The sequence below is a fragment of the Falco punctatus genome (genome assembly GCF_963210335.1).
Source record: "Falco punctatus genome assembly, chromosome: 1".
Lineage (NCBI taxonomy): Eukaryota > Metazoa > Chordata > Aves > Falconiformes > Falconidae > Falco > Falco punctatus.
This window is the reverse complement of record NC_137580.1, coordinates 122255058-122277898: the sequence shown is the minus strand read 5'-3', so window position 1 is coordinate 122277898 and position 22841 is coordinate 122255058. Positions and strand designations below refer to the sequence as shown.

Here is a 22841-nt window from a genome sequence, read left to right as displayed (position 1 = left end):
GCGCACCTCTGCCCGGCAGGGGCACTCCGCGCTCGCTCCCGTCCTGTGCTAGGGTCGCCGTTTGGCGGCCGTACGTGGCGCAGGTGGCCTTGAACCGTGCGTGTCTGTCCGGTGCCGGAGCACGGCCATGTTCCGTTGGTGTGTTGGTCACAGCCTTTGCTTTTGGGTGGACAGAGATTGAATAGTCTTTATGGGCACATGTATTTTTATTTTTTTTTAATATATCTATACTTTCACATTTGAAAAAGCTTTCCTTACGGACTGTTCATGTGAGAGTATACAAATAACCCATAAATGCTGTGCAGCTGGTTGGTAGGTATGTTTGACACAGGCACGGTCGCTGAGGCTCAGACAGCTTGGCAGAAGTGGCAGCAAAGAGGAGGTGGCAGCGGGCTCTGGCTCACGTTGGACTGGGGTGGACAGGATGGAAGGGGACTAAACACTCACTGTGCTGAGCTCCCAGGTAGGAGGAATCCACTGACAGTGACAGACCTCACACCTTAGGCTTCTACTGAATGACACTGCCTATAACAGTACGCTCACGTTTCAGGCTAAAGCATTCAGGTCATCAAAACATTAAGTGGCCAAAGCTGGTTTTCTTCCTGGAGTTGTACATCTGTTTTCATTACAGCTTTATTCCTCTAATTCTTGTGAGGTACTCCTGTTGAACACTGTCTTCAGAATAAAATGCAAGCAGCTCTGAGCTGTGGGCCGTCATCAAAGCTACTGACTGACAAAAAGCCTGTCTGATAACACTAACCCAATGTACTTGGTGCTAACCTCTGTGCAAGGCTGGCAAAATGTAGCTTTTTCTCGCTTCCCTGCCAACTGGCCGAGTTCTTTGACAAAGAGTTCACTTATGTCAGCTGTCCTTTCCAGTTCCAGTCAATTGGTTTGCAAGCAGAGCATGAGGATTTCTGGCTGGCTCTGGTTTGGACATACAGGCTGAGCATCATCCTTACACAGTCCGGAAAACGTGGAGAGAGTTGGTTTTGGCAGAAGGCAAGATGGTATCTCACAACCCTCCCCTCAGCATGTAAATTTCGTGCCAGAATTTGACCCATAGCATCTGTCTAAAATAATGCCACTAGTGGTAATAAGCCTCTGCCTATACATTACCTGCTCTCACATCCCCAGCGAAACTGCTAGGCAAACATTCCAGTTCTTTTGTTTTATTTTTGTAGTATGCTTACATGTATTATGAGCTTTTATTATTAATATTTATATAATATGTATAAAATATTTTGGCTTATTGGTGTTCTTTGTGAATTACAATGGCGTGCTTTCAGTCAGTCCAGCTGATTCTCCAAAATGTTATGACAGTATGCTTCTTACAGCTGAATCCTTACAAGTAAATTCTTGGCTGATATAAGCTGACTTCAGTGGAGCTATGCTGCTCACCCAGCTGAGGATCTGGTCTTTAAAATGGAATGAGACAATTATGTGTAGGTGAGACTGCTTTAGTTTATCTTACAGAAATATTTCTTTAAACAGTAGTTTTACTTTTGCAGTGATTTTACCACATTTCTACCTCACTTTTAAATCCCATTCAGGCTCTGAAATCGGACTCATGTGAGACTGAAAGAGCTTGTGGCTCTTGTTTGGAGAGAGATGGCTTTCACCCAGTATGCAGAAGGAGGAGTTGTGAGTCAAAAGTTGATGTTTAACATGCAGCAAGGACATGTCTGTGAGATTTCATGATCTCTTAAGAAGCCTTGTTTGTGCAAAAGGACTAAAGTCATCATAGCTCAACACTGCCCGTTGTTTTTCAGTAAATGTTTTGCATTATATGGTTGTCTACATGGCATCAAGAGTTGTAAGTTGGCTACAGCTGCCTGGTCACTCCCTCCTCCCTCCCCCCAGCACTCTCATGGAAAAAGAGATTTATCTCACAAGGCTACCCTAGGGACCAAAGCTTTCAAAAAAGGCATTACTATGTGACCTTTTTTCTTGGTAAATAAGGAGTGGTGATTACTAAGAAAGCACAAACAGTTCTGAAAGGAGACTTTATTTTTTATTTTCCTGCATGTTTATGTGTTATTATTTATCACTTGTATGTCCATCTATTGCCCTTAGTTTAGGGACAGAAGCTAAACTTTGAACCCAAACCCTGTGCTACCTGCACTACTAGATAGTGTGGCTGTAGTCTGGGGTGAGCTCGGACACAGCAGGGACAACCTTTCTAGAGCTCTGAACCAAATAACAATGGCATTGCAACTGCTTCAGGGCAGCTGGTTCTGGGAACATGAACCCAAGCTTGAGCACAGCTACCAACGGCAGCCTAGATACAGCACGATCCACTCCCACACATGGGTCAGGGACCTAAATACTAACTGAATGAAAATAGAGGGTTACTATTCTAGGGCAATGAGGGGGAGTTTAAAAAGTGCCCATGACTTGACCTGCATACTTAGTATTTCTTAGGTATTTAGCTGCTGCTGCTTTCAGTGGGAAATGACACCTCAAGGACACTTGCTGATCTGCGCTATCGATGGGATTGATCCACCTAAATTGCCCACCTGTTTTTTAGAATGTAAATAATCTGTATTAATTCCACTGTAACACCTAACCTTTCTGCTACTGAAATCAATGCTGGGCAATCCATTGAATTCTATGGTGTAGAATCAAACCAGTAAATTGGACAACTCATGCATCAGAAATTCACATATGGCCAGAAATGAAAACAGCAATGAATACTACATTGATGTTTTCAGGCCCCAGATGATATTCTGATATTCAGGTTTTCTTTTGGATATGAGTATCCACATGTGAGAGAGTGCTACCAGCTATACTGTGTTTTCCTGTGTCTGTCTCTATGTGGCACTGGTGCACTTTGAGAAATTCTGCAAGATGAACTAAAGATGTGGGATTTTGATGGATTTAACTGCTGTGTTGACATTTATGTACTATTGTCATTCCGTTTTACTCTGCATTCCAAAAAGTTTGCAAAAATGCTCAATAGTCCTGACACACCATTTATACAGTACACACATTCATATTTCTATTATACATAGTCAAACAAATTATAATTTTCTGCTACTGTTGTTTTATTGACTGCATTATGTAAAAGCCTTTCTTAAAAAATGTTTCATGACTTTTGCAGCTAGCAAGAAGCAAATTCTTCATCCAGAAAGCTGAAAAGTAACAATATCGTCTCCCACCAGAGACATGCATGTGTAAGGCAGTCTATATTCTCCTCTCCTTGTATGAGTCAAAGGGAAATCTGTTTTTTCAACACTTTTAGAGTATGCAGAAAAATTAGTCTGTCTGCTACACTAAGATCTTTATAAATTTTATATTCCTGCCTAAGTATATAGGAAGGAAGGGTCACCCAGAGTGACAATCATCTCTTTTGCAAAGAACTAGCACAAGACATACACTGTTTGAGCTCTCAGAAGAGGTCTTATGTGGCCATTAAACACTGGCTTGTAACAGCCTTCTTCATACAGTTGTATTCAACCCCAAACTATGACTATATCTGTATTGAGCATCTGGTTTCAACAGCATTCCACCCAAATAGAAGAGGATTCAGAGAATAACTGGAGTTCAGCTGTTTCCCTGCCTTCTAATACTAAATATTTTTTATCTATGGTAGTTTTATTATGCTGAACTCCTGGTGTCAGGACCCATCTCTCTAATTTGGCCACATTTACTTTTGATTTACACCTTCTAGCCACAGCTTTTGTGGAAAGTAACACACTACCAGTGTAAATAAACTGAGATTGTGAGGTGTAACCTATTTACCTGGACTTGAAGAAAGAGGGGTAATTTTAGATTTTTGTTGTAGAAAAAGAAGGGATTGCACTATTATCTGCATGACCTAAAATGACTCATTCAGAAGATAAGCAAGGCTATTTAGATCCTGATTTGGTAAATCATTGTCACTACCACACCCTCTATTTTCCTAACTTGTTTATATGGATGTAGAAATATTTCTAATCGCTTCCCTTAGCATGTGATATTAAAGCAAATGATACATACAAAAAGATGTCTTTTGTGGGAATAGTGACAACTGGTCTTACTGCAGCAATTCTTTCTTTTCTTTCTTAACTACCCTTTAGGTCAGACACTTGACTTACTGGTAATTTCACAGAACTCATCTATTATGTAGGAGAAAATCTGGGTATTTTAGCTATATGCAGTATTTTAGATAGATGTTGTATATAAATTTAATTCCAAAGACTGTAGTGGAGTAGAACAAAGAAAGACTCATCAGACAAAGTTAAAGCCGAAGATTTAAGATTAACATAAAGAAATAGGAAAAAATAGAAACAAACCATAGTTTTTAACAGTGAAGTTAGTAACATTGGAATGAATTGGCAAATACTCCACCTCTTGATGGGATGGTTTTCTGGAAAATATACTTCAGATGAACAGAGAATTTCAGTTTCATAGTACAGATTGTGGACTGAATGTAAAATTGAATGATTTGTGTTACACAGGATGTCAGCTAAAATAATCCGAAGGCTGCCTCTGGCTATAAACAAGTCTGTTGCATCAACAGCCATTGAACACCACTGGCAAGTAGTGATTTCCCCATAACACCTTCTTTTCCTTTTCACCAACTTTCCCGAGCTGTCTAGAGCCTACAGAGAAGCTTGTTTTACAGGAAGTAATTCAACTGATGGCCTGTGTAGGTTAGCTTAAACCTCATTATTTTCTTTCTACTGCTGGAAAGTCAATTACAACTGGCTGAAATGCTCCATATTAATTAGCCTGACCATGTGAAGAGGGAACAGTGTGTGCTCTTCATGCCATATCTACTGGCAGAACAGGGAAGCAAGGTACAACATGTCTCTTGACATCATCTGCTAGGTGAGCTTGGACATGTCACTTTTTCAGCTTTTTATCTGTATCTCCCTTCATGTCTTTGTGCCTTGTAAATTCTTGGGGTACTCAGTGCAGGTGGAAAAACAAGAAAACCCCTCTGCAGAGCCATGGGAAGAGATCATTCCCACCCTGACTTCAATCTCAGCTGAATCTGCTTGTTCCTGCTGCAATAGCCGCTGACAAAAAGCACCGTTATGGTGAAATTACATTGGCTTGTCCTTGTTACTAGGCTTCCTCCTATCTCAGCCAGAAAGCTGCCATGTTGGCTAAAAATTCAGAGGTTCTGTAAACCACCTTGTGCAAGATTCAGGATCTGGCTTCTGGTGGTGTGGCACATCCCTCTGTTAATTAAAAGCACATGTCCATTTAAGGAATGCAGCTCTTCAAATGTGAACTTCATGTAATTATAAAAGCAATAGAAGATAAGAATAATTGTTTTCAGTTCCAGATGTCTTGTCTTCTTCAGCACTGCAGGAAGATTAAGTGAAAGTCATATAGGGCAATAACAAAGTTCAAATGCACAGCAGGATAATTGATGTTGACCAAAGTACTGGTAGGATGTAATGGAGTTCAAAGAAAATTTCTTCCCATATTGCTAGTCACCAAAGAGGTTTCTCACTATCATTATAAGCACAGTCATTTCATGAGCCTGACTACACACAGACCAGGTGGTTTGCATAGCTGTCAGCTGACTGGGCTGAACTCCCTTGTGCTATAAACTGCTTTAATGAGAGGAGAGCTACAGCATTTTATGCAAAATTATTTGCTTTTCTGCTTTAACTGGTTTTGGTAAGGACTCTATTCCCTATCACAAAACACATAGGCTGCCTGACACGATAATGTCAATTTACAATATATTAAACATGTTGAAAGAGTGCTTTCTAAAAGTTTCAGTAAATGCAGTCAGCTTGTGTGTTGTGTCCATGTGTGGCCTTAGGGATGAAATAAAGGAACATTCAATGGAGGGTTAGCAAAAAAAAGCAAGGAAAACTAATTGAATAGGGAGTCCACAATGGTTGTACTTTGCCAGATTAATGAGTCACTGTTTGCTGTGCTGTTAAGGCCCAGGAGACTACTAGAAACTCAAAGGAAGCCACGAAGTATTGCAAGTGTGTCTTAGTCGGCAGAGCAACAGCATTGCTCAATTTAGGAGTAAAACTCTGGGCTCTCAATAGGCTGCATGAGTTCCAGAATCACACAGGCCTCTGCTTATTGTCCCAGCCGCTGGGGCTGCACCTCCTCCAGAGCAGCTGTGTTAAGGCCACAGGGAGGAGATTTTGTCATTTAGGGCAGGTCCTAAAAGGGAACTATGTAGCGTTTAGGCATGGCAGTCCAAAATTGTGAACCTGTAACCCTTCACTGCAGCTGTTGCTTAGTCCTGAAGTTTCCTCAGCTGTTTGCACTGAATTTCTACAGGTGCCACACGTGCTGCTTCGGGTATGTTTGGTACTTCTTTATATCCTTGGAGAGTCATGCCCAGAACACAGCAGGCCCTTAAAAGGCAAAGGTAGTCAGTCATCCCTTTTTTAAAAGGCCAGAGGAGTGGTGCCCAAGTTGTATTCGACCCTTATGTGCCTGAGAGCTTCAAACCCACCCTTCTAGGGGAGAGCCCACGAATCTCTCGGAGCTACAGGGAGGCGTCATTCCCATCAGTTTTCACCACAGGTTTTTCTGCTTCACAAAAAGGACTTACAATCGCAGGGGTCTGGAAGAAAGTGTAACTTTCTAGCCTATTGTTAGGCTGTTTATTTGTACAGAAACATGTGAATTCCAAGTCCAGCTTCAACACTTGTTTACACGTACTTCAGATTCGTTCCTCAAAAATCAGCATTGGGAGATATTTTATGAAATACTTTCAGTATTTTATGTAACACTTTCAGTAATAAAGTTGGCATGGGAAAGTAAGAATGTACAAAGTGGAACTGTTGGTGGTGTGAGCATGGGAGGGAGGTTTTCTGTCAACACAGGGGGGCCAAGTACTACACTGGAAGGACTACAGAGAAATTGATGTAATGGCAATGGGGTGAAATGTAGGTCATATGCATATGTGCTAACAGCAAGAATTTCTGATATAAAGTGATAAGTGGAACTGATGCTGGAGAAAAACTGATATGCTGAACGATCAGAGGATAATTATGAAATGTTAGTGTTTCTGGTGGGACAGGGCAGTACTTGCACTTACATGCAGAATACTGGTAAGGCCACATCTGAAAAAATGATAACTAAACCCAAGACTGAGCGAGTCTGATTTCTAACTCTTATGACATTAAAGAGTTAATTGCCAAAAGAAAGAACATCTATTTTAGCCAAAGGCTTATTCATCTGTGTATAATTGTCTATGAATCCATGCAGCTAGAAACAAGATAGAGTTATCTAGATATATAGAGATACCAACAGAATAAGGCTCATAGCCTTCCAATGGGAGAGGCAGGAAACCCAGTTGCCTTGAGGTGGAATTTGGCAAGTTTAATGAAGATATTACCTGGCATGGCTTCCTGTATTAGGAAAGACTGGACTTAATGGCCCAAGAGATCCTTTCTAATGACAGTTCCCCTCAGATCAGTTTGCTTGTCATTTCTGATAAAATGCCAACATATTTGGAGGGAATACTGGCAAATGGGAAAAAAATGCCAGTTTCTTGTATAACGCTGTGGAGCTCTTCCAGAACCCCCTGGCTGATTTGGCTGGAGGAGGTGAAGCCTTGGCAGGATCTCCATCACTCGGGAGTTGCTAATGATACACAGGGTGAAATCTTGGCCCCTGTAAAGTTGATGGAAGTTTATCTGCTAGTTTCTGTGAGGCCGGGATTTCACCCTGGAAAGGGAGTCAAAAGTACATGCATGCTTTCAGAGACAGCGGCTGATTAAATACATCTGGTGCACTGCTCTTTTATCAATCATTGATAAAATAGTGCCTTTTAAATATAAACTTCGGGCAAGCTTAACCGCAAAATTCAAACATGTCCTTTTACAAGCCTTAAAAGCAAAATCTGTCTGCTTTTTGTCTGAAAAGAACAGAAATCATGGTAAAAAATAACACATACACATACCCACCCACTCCAAGCCCCTGCAGCATTTGATGTCCCACTGAAATGAGTGATTAAAGCATAGTTAAAGCCAGTTAAAGTATTTCTAGCTGATAGATAAAACTTTATCCTCTAAGGATGTAATCTAAAACTATGTTCCTCCTCGTTTAATTGCTGAGCAGTCAAATGCCAGCCAGGAGTTCATCTGGGTGCCGGCGCGGCCGGTGCTTCGGCAGAGCCCCCCCGCCCCGCCGGGCAGCGGGCAAGCGGCGTGCCCCCAGGCCCCACACAGGGCGCCCCGGTACCGCCGACCCCCGGGCCCCCGGGCGCGGGGCAGCGGCCCGGCAGATGCTTCTCAGGCCCCGGGGCTCACCGGCCGCGGCCCGGGCGTGCTGGGCTGCGCAGCCCCACCTGGTGCATGACCTGGGCGAGCGCGGCTTTTTCTGTACCGACTAAACCGCCTTTATCTCAGCCCAAGAGTTTTCTCACTTTTACCCCTCCAGTCCTCTCCCCCATCCCACCGTGCGGGGAGTGCGCGAGTATCGTCGCCAGCCGGGGTTAAACCACGACAAGGAGACACGCACGTCGTGTATCCCCCCCGGCGCATCTCTGAAACGGGCATGTGAACCGCGCAGGGCCGGCCCCGCCGCGCCAAACCGCGGAGGGCTGGGCAAGCGCGGGGGTGCCCTGCCCAGCCCGGCCTCTGACGGACAGCCTTCCTCCCGGCCGCCCTCCCAAACCGAGCGGGACCTTCCCCGGTGAGTGCCGCCCCGCCCGCGGCAGCTCCCGCCGCTGAATTTGCTTCGGTCCCTTAATTGTTTCGCTCTCACCAAGAACTTTGTTTACAGTCCCTTGTGCAGCGAGCTGCATCCCACTCTTGTGCTTACTCCGGGCGAGTGTCCGCCGCAGTCCCGTCCGGCACTCGGGAGGTAAGCACGGCTCCGCACACCATCCTGTAGCGTGGTATGGCACGGCTTGGCACGGCATGGCACGGCTCGGCTCGCAGCCGCAGGACCCGCACGCCCGGCGCCCGGCCGCGCCCCCGCCGCCTCTCGGTGCCCGCCGGCTCCAGCCCCGCGGCTGCCCCGGCAGCGCCCGGGGCCCGGCTGCCCGCGGCGGCGGGGCGGGCTGGGGCTGCTGGGACGCGCCGGGGAGCCTCTGCGCTCCGGCCCGCGGGCCTGCGGCGGCTCCAGCCCCGCTCCCCTGCGCGGCACCGGGCTCTTCCCGGGCCACGAAGTGTTACAATTAACATCTCCGTGGTGTTCGCAGCCGGAGCTGCAACCAGCGCTGCGGGTCGGCGTGTGCCCCCGCGGGGCAGTGGCTCTTGGATACTGGCGGCCCGTAGAGCAGCAGGCGTGCCTCAAGCTTTCCTTGCTTCTTTGCGTCCCTTCTCTCTTGCATAGGTGTGCGGGCTAGGTGTGCCATGCGGGGTTTTACCCTGGGGCTGTGTGGAGTTTTACCGACGCATTTGAAAGTTTTACGATTTGCAGATAAAAAGGTTTGTTTGCGGAGGGGTTTGGTTGGCTCCCATCCTACCCTCCAACTATATCTGAAAAACGATGAAGGTGTGAGAGGTTAAATCTAGTAATTTTTTTACCTAAAAACTTGGTGGTGGAAACTTAAGGCATCCTGAAGCTCAGACAGTTGACGTGGGTGTAATGTGTTCATCTCCTACCCTTGTCCTTCAGGGCCTGATCCTGGAGTCTTGTAAGTACAAATTCTAGTTCTGTATTTCCAGGAGTGTTCATATGGGGAAGAGCTGTGGGACTGTGTTCAGGATTGCTATAGTCTGTTGAATTCCAAATGAACTCTGGCTCTCCTCTCACTACAGAAGGACTCCTTATGCTGTTTTCTGTAGTCACTTCAATGCAAAAGCAAGCATGAAGCATGAGCATTGTGATTTATTGCAATTTTACATAAGCAAAAAAGGGTGTCAGAAATACTATGCAAGATACGGAGAATCAGATCCAGAGCCTGAAGGCAGAAAAGTTAAATGTGTCCCACTGGTTCTGAGTAAAATGCAAAAAAGCGGAAAGGATTGTAGTGGTTGAGAAATACAGCTCTTTGCACTTGCACAGAGATATTCAATATGTGGGAAGCCTCCTGCAAGAGCACCACATTGAAGTTGTTCAGAGTTAAAATATTGGAAGCTTAATGTATAGTTTTCATGTGTTTCTGCTTCTTAGCTTTGTGGTGAGGGAAGGAAGGAGGAGGCTGAGAAATCCTGTCCTTAAGAAATTGCTCTGTCAGTCAGCTTTTTTGATAAAGATGTGAATTTAAAAAGTTACCAAAACTGTATGTAGTCAAGGACAAATACACATAAATTACTGGCAGAGCAATTAATCTTCTAAACAAATGATGCTAGTGGAGTGGCTTAGGGGGCACAATTGCATTAGGGAGAGTTTTTCAAACAAATGTAACCATTCTTGTAATAAGAGTGGAAGCTGACTGCAAGGTAATTTTAGAGGTCTGTTTTTGTTTTAATGTAATCTAGATTATTTATCTGAAGGATGGTGGTGGTGTTTCTCTATCTCCCTCCAAACTTTTCAAAAAGTTAACCTAATTATTAGGTAGTGTGTGCAAGAATGTAGTCAAGGAAATAAGCAAGGAGACTTCTGTATTATTAGCTAACTTCAATAATCTGCTAAATATACTTCAGCTGTGTCACAGGTTCATTCCAAGGATCATCTAGAGAACAGCAGCAGCAGTTTGTGCCTGTAAATGTGTTTGTGAAATGTTAGCATCATCTACATAACTTAAAAAGGGAAAAAGCTCTTAAATTTATTATTATTATACAAATTTATGAACGTACTCTCATCCTCACTTAAGACTTCTTCTTCAGTGTTGAAATGATCTTCCATAATCATGCACATACAGAAAGGAAACGTTGAATAAGATTAGCAACATAAATCTCTGCTGCTTCGTAAGTTTTACCCAGCTGCTTGGTGATTTCACAGTTGTTTCTGCAGTTGATAACAATTTCCATCACTCTGCTTTCTGCAGAATTGTCACACTGTTCTGCTGCAGATTCTGCCTTGTCCCTGTTTGAGTTATGAATCTTAGTTTAAAAAATCCAATAACAGAAATGAACATAAGACTTTAAGTTCATTACAGTGATTTCTTGAAGTCACTTTGCCTTTTTTTTTCCTGAGAGGAGTTTTTGGGGTATATTACTTGGGGTTTGTTATAATAGGATAGATTTAAAAGGGGGGGGGGGGGGTAGTGGGAAGCATGTTGTCGCTGTCAGTTTACAGCTAGGAAAACCAAGACACATGGAGAGAAAATGATTTGCTCAAAGAAACTGGAGACATAGAAGAGACAAGTCCCCAGGTATTCAGAGTTGTGATTCACATAGGTGGAGTGAGCAATAGAAGTGAAGTTAGATGACATTTTTAACTGCAGAAATTCGTATGCACTACTTTTTCCTGCCTAGCTCTTTCTGGGGGGCTTGCCTGGGTTGTGACACTCATCATCAAGACGTCACATCATCAAAGGAAAATGTTACATAGGGCCGGAAATGGGTGGCTGCTGCCAAGAAAAGAGGCAGAAACGACTAGGAGAGCCAGACAGAACATCTCCTGCTTCGGTTAGGTTAGGAGCACGAGTCAGCATACAGCAGGAGCTTTTCTATGCAGGCGTTTTGTTCTTAGGCAGATAAATAACCAACAACTTTTCTTGTAGGAAACTTCCATGCTAGAATATTGTCACCTCCAATTCATCATTCGTCAACATCTGACACTTCAAAGCCTGGAGCAGCTCTTACTGCTGCATGACTCTGCCTTGAACTGACATACGAGATATCTTAAGCAGTCTTCCTCTGCTTACTGATCCAAGGGATTTGTTACGATGGATTTCTCATGGACCTGGTAGGTGCTCAATGCTGATGAATTTCATGCCTTTTTGGTAAATCTCCATTTACGCTTACTAGTGGGTAAAACACTCCTCTCGCCTTTATCCAGTGTTAGGCACAAGATTGCCACAGAAACACATTCTTTCTCCAAGTCAAAGTAGCTCCTTAAGATGGTGCTTCTAGCGTGATTAGTGAGAGGATGCTGGTGTTGCTGGGTATCTTTGCCTAAATTTCTTACCCTGAAACTTGAACCAAGTCACCTGTTGGCATAAGTCAGAAGTGACTTTGCTGGTAATGAGGATCTAGTGCCCTGTTTTCTGGGTCTGAATACCTTTACTCACACTTCGAATAGGTTCTGTTGTTTATTTAAATTGCAGTATTTCAACAGGGATATGTTTATTTGTTTTATATGAGTGCCTGTCAGCTTACATCCTATTACAGGCAAGAACTGTGCTCCTCAGAAGTCAACAGCTATTTTGCCATTGACTTAATTTTGGTAGTTTAGGATATTTAACAAAAAAGTCATGTTAGTTTTGACTGTATAAATATATTTTCTTTCTTCATAAATATCTGTACAGATTTCTAAGAGATGTAATGCTCGTTGGGGATGTATTTGAAGCAGAGGGACAAGGACTCTAGAGACATTAGTAAATATACTTTGACCGAATGTTAAAGTTTTTCAGAATAATTGTGTTTATGAGCCCAATCCAAAGCCTTTTCAAATTATTGGGAAGTTGCCCTATTTCTGTGACTGTTAGAGAAAGTATTTGGACTTTTGAAAACTTATTAAAATGAATTTGGAACTGAGAGACCTTTTATATGGAAAATGGTTAGGTGTTTTCCTCCCTCAAATTTAATAATAAAATGTTGAACTACTTGAATATGGCTAATGGTAAGATCAAAAAAAAGATGACATTTGGGGACCACATTCTCCCATTGTGCTGATCTTCTGTAACATTTTACGGATAAGTAATGCAGCAACATAATGACACCAGCGTGGGTCTCATTGCCGTGTAAGTTATTATTGAAAATGCAGAACTTGGGCTCAGATCAATGTGGAGACAGATCGATGATGCTCTAGAGCGACCCCATGGCTTTCCTGGGCTCTTTCTCTCTGATGTAGAAGGCGCTTAATCATGTGGTGTGATTCAAAGAACAAAACAACAGAACCTAGGAAAACCTAGGATATCTAAGGTGTCAGTGCAGATCTGTTTGCTTTGTCTGATAAGCGCTGATCGGATCCCCTTCCTGGGATTGGAGATACCAGGTACCTTCGCAGAAACACACGGAATCATGGCATGGCTAGGGTTGGAAGGGAACTCTGGAGGTCATCTGGTCCACTCCCTGCTCAAGCAGGGTCACCTCAACAAGTCTGCCCAGGACTGGCTAGATGGCTTTTGAATGTTTCCAAGGATGGAGACTTCAAAACCTCCCTGGGCAACCTGTTCCAGCGCTCGGTCACCCTCACAGTAAAAAAACATTGCTTAATGTTCAGACAGAACCTCCTGTATTTTAGTTTGTGCCCATTGCTTCTTTTGCTGTCAGTTGTTGTGCTCAGCTTTGTCCTTATGGAGGGAAAGGCTACTCTGTCTTGTAGCTGCTGAGCCCCGTGCTGGATTGAGCCCTGAAGGTAGCTGTGCACAGCAAGATGCGATATTGAGCTGAGCACTGGGCTAAGCACTCTTCCTTAGAGCAGTAGAACAAAAGGTTTGTCAAACCAGGTCTGAACTTCCCTTCTCTCATTAGGATTCAAGGAACTCAGACAGAAAAACTCTCTGACGAGATACAGAGGATAGGCTGTTTGTGTGTGTGTTTAAAAATAGTGAGATCCTCTTCCCCACAAAACACAGTCAATATGAGGCACTGAGATACAAAATCAAGGGCTCTCCACAATGGACGAATATATCTTAGCAACAAGGGTGGGAGTGGTGGGAAAGGAAAAGGAGAATACAAGTATCTGGCAATTAACTTCCTACCCACAGATGTGAAGGTGATAAAAGTGATAAAAGCATTACTGCATTGCCAACGCTCTTCCTTGTTCTCTGAGCTGCAGATCATGTTGCTCGTAAGAGCAAAAGCTACACAGCCCATACTGGAGAGAGGTGGAGGAGTCCTGTGAGCTACGCGCAGCAGGAAAACCTGGTTGTTTCCCCTTGTCCCAGTCTCTCTTGTATGTGGTGGGGCGCACTGAGCGCGCAGCCCAGCTGTGGTTACCCCAGCATTGTCAGAGGCTTGCTGCGGGCTCCAGGCTGGGCCCCACACCACCACAGTCCCAGCAAGAAGGCCAAGCTCTGTCATGGCAGCCCATAGTGGTGAAGAGCCGTGGGCGCGTCTTGCCCTGATCGGGTGGACTCCAGTTACATGCTGGGCTCCGTGGAGCCGAAAGCTATTTTGCCTCATGAGGCGGATGGAGTCAAACTGCATGTCGTCTGTAGGACTGAGGGTGTGTATGCAACATGGAGACAGGTGTAACTAAGATGAGTCAGTATGACTGTAAATCTCCCTCCCACACAGCAACATGGATGTGGTTTCATGGATTTAAAAAGGACCCATTACTTTTTCATTAAGCTAATTTAAATGGCAAGCTGACAGTCTGGCATTGATGTTGCTGTAACGGTAGGTTCGCCAGCTTTCAGCTGGTGTTTGATGAGTGCAGGGAACTGCCTTCAGCCCCATTCCCCCCACATCCATATCTAATCATGACCATTTTAATTTTTTCACCAAGTAGCAGTTGTGTTGAGAAAGGGTTCACTCTTTAATCCTGTGTTTTGCTGAGCCAGTTCTTGCCCGTGTTACCGTGATGTGCATTGGAGCAGATTTGTGGTGCGTGTGTGTATAGGTTTATATATAAAGAAACAGTGTGAGAAAGTGTGTGAGCAAGAGTGGAATTTTTAACCAAAACAGCCCATGAACTTTACCTACTTGTCAGAGGATGTAATGCCATTGAAATCTAAATAACATCCAGAAAGCAGACTTTAGGATGTAACTTACAGTAGGACTTGGCCCACAGCACCTTAAGGTTGCTGTCTGCCTTGGTCTGTGACACTGTTCTTCCTAGCGCTTATGTACGTGCTGATGACTGCCATAAGAATTGATTCAGATCCTCCACAATCAGTAGTGTTACAATTAGGCTTGTGCATAAATCCTTGTGGGGTCAGACTGTCCACTTGTTAGCGATCCCGAGTGGAATGCCTCTGTGTCACCCATTTGTCACATAATGGTAACACTTCTTAGTTGAACTCATGCTCTTCTCTCCACAGTGCAACGTGTGTTCAGCAGAGCCTGCTCTAGCCTGAGAATTGAGGAGGTCAAGACAATCAAGATGACAAATGAACCTATTAAAGAGATCCTGGGTGCTCCAAAGCATCCTGATTCTGTAACCATGGAGAAGAGTAATAACAATGACTGTGTGATAACCACCATTCCTCTCGTCAGTGAATGCCAGCTGACTGCAGCAACAGGGGGAGCAGAACTCTCCTGTTACCGCTGTACCATTCCCTTCGGTGTGGTTATCCTCATAGCCGGCGTTGTGGTTACTGCTGTGGCATACAGCTTCAATTCCCATGGATCAATCATCTCAGTGTTTGGATTAGTCCTCTTGTCATCAGGACTCCTTTTGCTGGCTTCTAGTGCAGTGTGCTGGAAAATCCGGCAGCAAAACAAGAAAGCAAAGAGGCGGGAGAGCCAGACAGCGCTTGTGGCGAATCAGCGAACCTTGTTCGGTTGAAGACAACCAAGAGAAGGCTGGACAGAAGACAGAGCCTTTGTAAGTCAACTTGACTATTTATCAGTAGGAGAGATTGCAGGTTTTAATTTAACTTTGGAAATGAACTGAAATGAAAACAGAATGGATTAAGAAATACTCTTAAAAACTCTGCAAGTGCCCTTAATGTTTTTCTTACTGCAGACTTGGTAGCGATTCTTCACAAGACGGAGGAAAAAAAACACTTTTCCTTCACAGAAAACAGTGTCGTCATAACCGCAATCGCCATAACTGCATTCTCCAGCATGCTGATCATGTTGGAAAGGGAACTTGGAGAATTAAGAAAATAATTTTAACTGACTTAAAATGCCAGAGATCTTCCTAAAATACACACTGTGATGTTTGACCAAGGGAGAAGTCATAGCGTGTGAAGTGACTACAAGCTTATGGCCAGATTGTCTGTGACTTAAATTGTAGCTTAAAAAAAAACCCCAAAAAAGCAATAACAGCCACACACACTGCAGATTGCTCAATAAGCTGATTCTTATATTTTATGTAACTTTCCCCTCCCAATATCTGTGGTACTTTCCCCCTTTTTTTAAACCAACTAATATTAATTTTGTTTTACTATTGGGTAGAAATATGTAGAAATGTATAATTATATTGTCTAACCTAAATAACGAGGTATGATAATAGCTTAAAACATGAGACATTTTTTGTAAATTAAAGTGGTCAGGTTTAGCACTTTTGATTATTTTGCTATAAAATTAAAAAATAAATTTCATTCAAATAATATGCAGTGCTGCTAGACTATTAGAAAATCTTTTATTATTGCTATCAGCATAGCTTATATATTCAACTGTGCTTTGTGATTCTGTTTTTGTAGAACACCACCTGTGACAATAACTGTCAACATATGTACTGCTGATCTCTTCCAAAAATCTCTGTAGACTACGGATTTTGGTATGATAGCCCATCCCTCTCGCAGCTTGATTAACAACTGGGTTATTGAAAAATTGTAACGGTCAGTTCTGCAGACGCTGGCATAGTTGTAGACACAACTATTAATTACTTCTGGAAGCAAAGTCATCTGTAAGTTTTTGCTGAATGAGGTCTGGGATTATGAATCTTTATGAAAAGCAGGTGCCAGATGTCTCCTGCGTGTCTGAGATGTTTAATTCTGTAACTCTTGTGTTCTAGAGGTCTTCCAGCTTTTCTCAGGTAATGAATAATTGAGAGACTGGTCCCAAATCGAAGCAAACCAGAATGCTATTTTTTCATCTAGATCGTGAAGGACAAGCGGTGCTGAGCCAAGTCACAGACTTCCACCCCGACATCTGTGAGGGTGTCAGAAGGCAAAGGGGCCACATGGACATGAAGTCCTCTTTTCTTTTCTTTCTTTTTTTTTTTTTTTTTTTCTTCTCTCTCTTCCCCCATCACACACACCGCCCCCCCCCCCCGCCCTTGCTTTCTCCAGACCAGAAAGGATTGGATGTGATTTTTGCTTTCCGTTGCTACAGCAAGCAAGGCCTGTGCTATTGTGCCTCCGCTTTGCCCTCCAGAGCCTCTGGCATCCACAGTGGCTGTGGCAGTGCCACTGCAGAGCGCGCCTGCCAAATGGGTACTGCAGGGGCTTGTCTTCTGCAGGTCATCCCAGAGCTGTACGCTTCTCCTGCTGAAATAACCCAGGCATTCTGGCTCAGGTGCCGCCTTTTCCGCTGCCCTCCATGGTTTAAGCTTGTTACATCCATAACTTATCCCCGGATTTGCAAAGTGCACTTCATGTTTTAAATAGAGCAAGCTATATGTATAGGAGGGGATGTTTGGAGTCAGTATTTGCGTTGCCACACTCCGTGGTTACCAGACGCTATAATAAAATCACTTGCATCAGAGGAAAGCTGACAACACATTTTAGCACTTCCATAGCCCTAACTTAATCACAGCAGGAAGCTTTCATGCTGCTAGGAGAACATGTTGCGTCACCAGAACATCTGACACCGGTGTCTAATATCAATCACTTTGCCTAAGGTCATTAAAAATATTAGGGTGTCCCCTTACGATGTACAGGTTTTGCATGAGTGACAATTCATGGGAAATGCATAGCATGATAAATAATGGAACAGGTGGACTAAAGTGGTGTCTTTCCTGTTTAAAATGAGAAAAGTGATTGACATTAGCAAAGCTGGATAAGCTAAATGGGGCTGTTTATTTTTTTTTTCCTTGGGAACACAATAGTTTTTCTGACTCTTTCTTCCCCCTCCCCATTTCTTTTTCCTCAGTGGAATTTTGCAGACTGCTGAGGAGAGAATCGCAGGGGCTGTAGAGATGCAGCAGTTTCTACTGTACATGCGTAGCAGGCTCAGCCCCATGCTTCCCAGGCTGAGCCCAGAGCAGAAGCAGCCTGTTAGACCTCTGAAGAGGGCTTCCCATACATGGGGCCTCCCTTGCCATGGCTGTGATACAGGCAAGCTCACGTGCAGCGTGTGGAAGGCAAGTAGAGGTGCAAGGTGAGGCTATGCTCCAAGTCAAAAGAAAAGGCTAAACTCTGTGGAACAGAGGCAGTGGGGTTTGGGGAGCATTTTTTTCAGGAAGGGTAAATAAGAGTGAGTAAGTGTTGCTCTGCTACTGCTAGAGGAGATTTCCTTTCCCTTATCTCTGCTCTTTTGTATTTGCGCTGCATATACAAGGACACAGCAGAGCGCCCACACCACCCTCTGCCTTGCTTATTGTGGAGCATCTAGGCGTTAAGCAGCATGTGAGCAGTGACAGACAGCATTGCAGTGACCCCAGGCATGATACCCTAGCATAACAAAGCTTCAGATACAACATGGTGTCCCATAATACCAGCTAACTGACGGGTTGAGAGGCCTCTAAGTAATGCAGGGCTGCTGTAGCACACACTGCTGAGCTCAGCAGCATCGGCTATATCCTGGTGAGACAAGGTACATGCAAAAGTATCTTCGTATCAAGCAGTGAGTGAAAGTCTGCACAGGAATTCACTCTTATTTATCCTTTATTCAGAGAAGCAAAACAGTAACTTCACAGGGAAGAATTCCAGCACCTGGTCCTGGTGTCCTGCAAGAGCTGGACAGACCTCATGCTGTTGAAGGTGTTTTCACATTTCATCACTAAATTGCCACATGGCCTTAGGAACTGGTGCAGACTTCACCGTGATTTGTGTGCATTGATTTTGGGACAGTCTGAAGTAGTAGTAGCATCTTTTCTGAATGACCAACGATGACATCCAACACAAGTCTCTCAGTCTTACGTTTTTTCTTCCTGCAAATCTACATATTACAGACATTTTCATTACTATCCTCTCTCTCCCTGAACCCCTTGTCCTGGTTCCAACACAGGAACAGTACATTGGTTTTAGCCCTTAAAAACCAATTATTCTGGGAGAGGTGCTACACAAGTACAGTGTGGCAGGCTTAGCACCTTCATTTTTCCGGAAACTGTTAGACCTGAAACGTTTTCTACAAGGACACATTTGCAATGCTTTTACAAGGGTCAACCCCTTCAAACTGGTCAGCTACCAACAGCAAAATTTCTGCTTCAGCTTTGGAATGCCATGACTTAATCTGGATTGATTTGGGGTTTCATGCGTGGATGCTGGGTTATGCTATCCACCAAGTATCTGATACAAAACCATATGGAACTCTGCAGTTGCTGTTTGGTGTTTCTCATGGGAACATGAGAGGCAGAACTCAGCCTGGAGGATGCAACCCTGTGGAGATCACAATGACTTTCCAGTTCAGAAACACCTTCCCTTCTGATGTCAAAAGGCTTTGAATGCAACAAATGGTATTTTGGTTCTGGGAGAAGCTGGGTGGGAGCTGATGCAAATTTTATTGTCACAATTGCTTGTCTCTCCCTTCCTGAAAGCTCTGGCAGCTTGCACAAGCAAAATTGCCCTCACAAGGATAGAAAATTATCTAATAGGGGAATTGCGCTGGTGCACTGGGCAAATTTTATGGGGATCTTAAATAATAATTTCAAAACCTAAGCACAGGAAATTGTGTCTGTAACTACACCCTGTATTGCTATTGTACACAAAGCCAGTTATAGCCTGGGACAATATTTTAAAATAATAATCAGTTTGGTGTGACAATGCTTAGTATTTGTTCAAGTCAAAACACCCAATTTACGATTCCCTAGTCACTTAACATGTCATGTTTTGTACGTGACTGTGGTTCTAACACCATAATTTGGCAAAAGAGGAAAGAAAGAAACAGAGAAAGGTTAGTTTTGTGGCTTTGTGTCAAGAGTTAAGTTTCTCTGCCTTGGACACTTGGGAGAGCTCCTGTTACCAAACACCAAATGTACAATGTTACTGCGGCTCTACAGAACAGGAACCATGCTCAGAGTGTGGAACAAGGAACGGCCTGAGGGTCTCATCAGGATGCAGAAGGGTCAGGCCAGGAACAACCCTCTGGAATATCCCGTCTTCTTGCCTCAGCTAGGCTTACCCAGAGTCAAAGTCCATGGCTACTGCTCCTTTAGTATCTGAGATGGAGGTTGTTGCATGTTATTAGCAAGTTTCACCTAACCTGCTTTTACAATGGGCTCCAAAATAAGAAGAGCAGAACAGTGTTGGCAGCCGTCTTTTGCATATGCATTTCCAATACCTCTGATGCCTTTAGACTGTAGGATGTTTTAGCTATATCAGTACAAATCTTTATCAATTACAAAGGACTTTTATACATAAAGATACATTAACATGCCAAGAACTGCACTGTATGACATGAAAAATTATATAAATCCTGGCAAAACTCTATGCGTAGACTAAATCTTACAGGCTAAACCATATGGGAGAACAATGGTCTTAAACTGCAGAATCATCTCGAACTTTTGGCTATTATTCAGGTTGTTGATGTCAGTATTAACATGACAGAGGACCTAATCCTTCCTCTTGTGAGCAGCCAGTTGGAGTCCTATTGTCCTAACTTGTGCATCCAAAAATTTGCATTTGTGGCAAACATCGTGTTTTTGAAAAACATTTTTTATGGATTGATTACTTTCACTTAACTCTTCTGTGCTTTCTAGACCAAGAGAAAAAAAAGTATTAAACTTTAAAATGGAGAGGAAAAGAGGAAAGAAAGGGAAGAACACACATCAAGTGTTGGGACACTGCATAAAGTCATGGAGGGATAGTAGAGCTTTACACAAGTGCCTTGTTGAAAGACAGAGACTTTTAAAAATACGTTAAGTCTTATTTCTGATACATCCTTGGCTGCGTCCTCAGTTTCATTCTTATAAAATGCCTGAAGTCCCCAGGTTAACATCAGTCTTAGATCTCACCTCATATTTCTTCTCCTTTTCTGTTTCCCAGGAACCAGTTAGCTCAGCAAAGGGCAGAAGTTAAATTTTTTACCCATCTGACTGAAATCAAATGGCCATTTGGGATTTGCAGAGGCCGTGCCCCTGTGGTTTTGTAAGTTATAAGACATTCAGCCACAGTCTACTCTTGAAGAGGCAGGCACTATACAGAGGTAAAGATTTCTGTACTGCAGCAAGAGATACCAATGAAAAATCTATTAAAAAAAAAGAAGTAACACCAGAGCAGCCCTTCACCACCTCTTCTCAGCCACATTCCCTTTCAATCTGAAGGCCTGAGTTTGTGAATAGAGTTAACAGTTTTCCTGGAAAACTGGCCCATGACATTATTTCCTTGTGAACTCCATCCACCTGTCATGTTAGGGCTTGGTGCGACGCCAGCGCTGGCAGGAAATAATAGGCAGCAGGATGCTGGTGTGTGTCGATGGCCCTGACCCTCCCATTCCTGAACATGAATAAGCTTCGAGCTCACAAGGCGTCACAGCAGCGCGGCTTCTGGGCCCACAGAAACGCATGGGTGGGATGCACGGCCACTAAAATAACATCCAGCCGGCTGAACTGCAGCAACAGAGCTGCATGGGAAGAGATGGTGGCACATTCTTGCTGCCTGCTGCTCTTTGTTCTCTTGCCTGCACTCTCACTGTGCTGCCAATAGTACAATGGCTGCTTAACAAATTAAAAATAGTACAAAGTATGCCTGTAGGTGAATTAGCTGAGATTCCCCAAAAGAACACAAAAGCTGCATTGAACACCTTTCACCGGTTCTCAAGGGAAATGCACTGGTGAGGGAACAGGAGCGATCAGCTTGAAATGGTTTGCAGCTAGCTTTCTCCTGATACTGCACTGCTGTCCCTGGGAAAGGTAGTTCGATGCAGTATTCAGCAGGACAAACTCTTGGGAGATTAAATGGTGAGTTAAGGGAGCCCAAATCATCCCTTAAATGAGACTTGGATTCAGTTTGTGACATAGTGCAAACTGAAGTGTGTGTTCTCCAAGACTACCCCAGCATCCCCTTGTGGATCTGAGTTATTGGCATCCCTAAGTCCTGCACAGACATTGGCCAGAATGCAGAGAGGAGTACAGGAAGATCTCTTATTCCCACTTTCCCCTCTGCCAGACCACATGTGACAAAATGTGTTTAGCTTCTCATATGGTGATTCTTCTCTGAGGTTCTCGGACTATTAAGGTGGAATATTACTCCGCTTTCTCCTCATGTTAAAGCTGCAGGAGATAGCTTTCCTTTCCTGAAGGACATCTCATTTTTAAACCCAAAGTCACTAGTCCATTTTTTAATATCTTGTGCTGTTCTGTATTGTTATTAAAAAAAAAAAAAAGAAAAAATATCATATATACACACACACACGCATATGCTTCTTTGACTACAGGTAGGGGCAAATAGCCTGAGATATGTATACTTTTAATGCTTGCAGCATAAAAAAGGAAGCTTCTTCCCAGGACTGATGGCCAAGAGCCAAAATAATTGCTGGAAGGGCCGGGCATGTTGGGGCTGCAGCTGAAATGGAAGTTTGTTTGTAAGATAGTGCTCACCACCTCCCCAATCCCTTTGCAGTCTGACAGCTAAGAAATGTCTGGTCCCACAAGCTAGATGTCTGCTTCTCTGAGTCAAGCCATGATCATTTTTCCTCATCTTCCATGAAATGGAAGAGCTGAAATCCCACTGTACTTCACATCATGTAACTCAAGAGCATCTCAGTTAAGAGTGCTGGGGTCAGATGCACAGTCCGTGTTGAATAGGCTTAGTCCCCTGGAATTGATGGGGTATGTTATGTATGACCATCTGTGTTGCCACTTTTGTTTTTAGCTAGATAGAGACAATGAGGATCTCATTCTTTGCCTACAAACTGATGGCGCTTCAAAGAATGACTTCTGCTATCACACAAGCAAAGGGCTTGTCACCCATTAATCTGGCTTGTAAAATAAATTTGTAAATAAACATCCTGATCTCTTAGCCATTTCCCTATAAATAGTTTTCATAAGAAAGTCCAATGACTGGATCAATTGTTGCCTGATCTGGAACAAAAGTGGTACAGCTTAAGTTTAATGAAATCCAGGCTTGAAGCAAACGATCCTGTCAC

The 22841-nt window shown here is 43.6% G+C and overlaps 1 protein-coding gene across 2 annotated transcripts; it reads left to right on the top strand.

Annotated features, from left to right (window-relative positions):
- The first annotated feature begins 92 nt into the window (after nucleotides 1-92).
- TMEM100 (transmembrane protein 100) lies at nucleotides 93-16203 on the top strand. Of its 2 annotated transcripts, none has more exons than XM_080374915.1 (4): nucleotides 93-1449; nucleotides 1554-8784; nucleotides 11537-11721; nucleotides 14966-16203. In XM_080374915.1, exon 4 carries the CDS (start codon nucleotides 15028-15030, stop codon nucleotides 15430-15432), a length of 405 nt encoding a protein of 134 aa, XP_080231041.1. In that variant the 5' UTR covers nucleotides 93-1449; nucleotides 1554-8784; nucleotides 11537-11721; nucleotides 14966-15027; the 3' UTR covers nucleotides 15433-16203. The 2 variants fall into 2 exon arrangements, with proteins under 2 accessions (XP_080231041.1, XP_080231042.1); XM_080374916.1 differs by having other exon boundaries at nucleotides 93-8613; nucleotides 8704-8784.
- Nucleotides 16204-22841: the final 6638 nt, after the last annotated feature.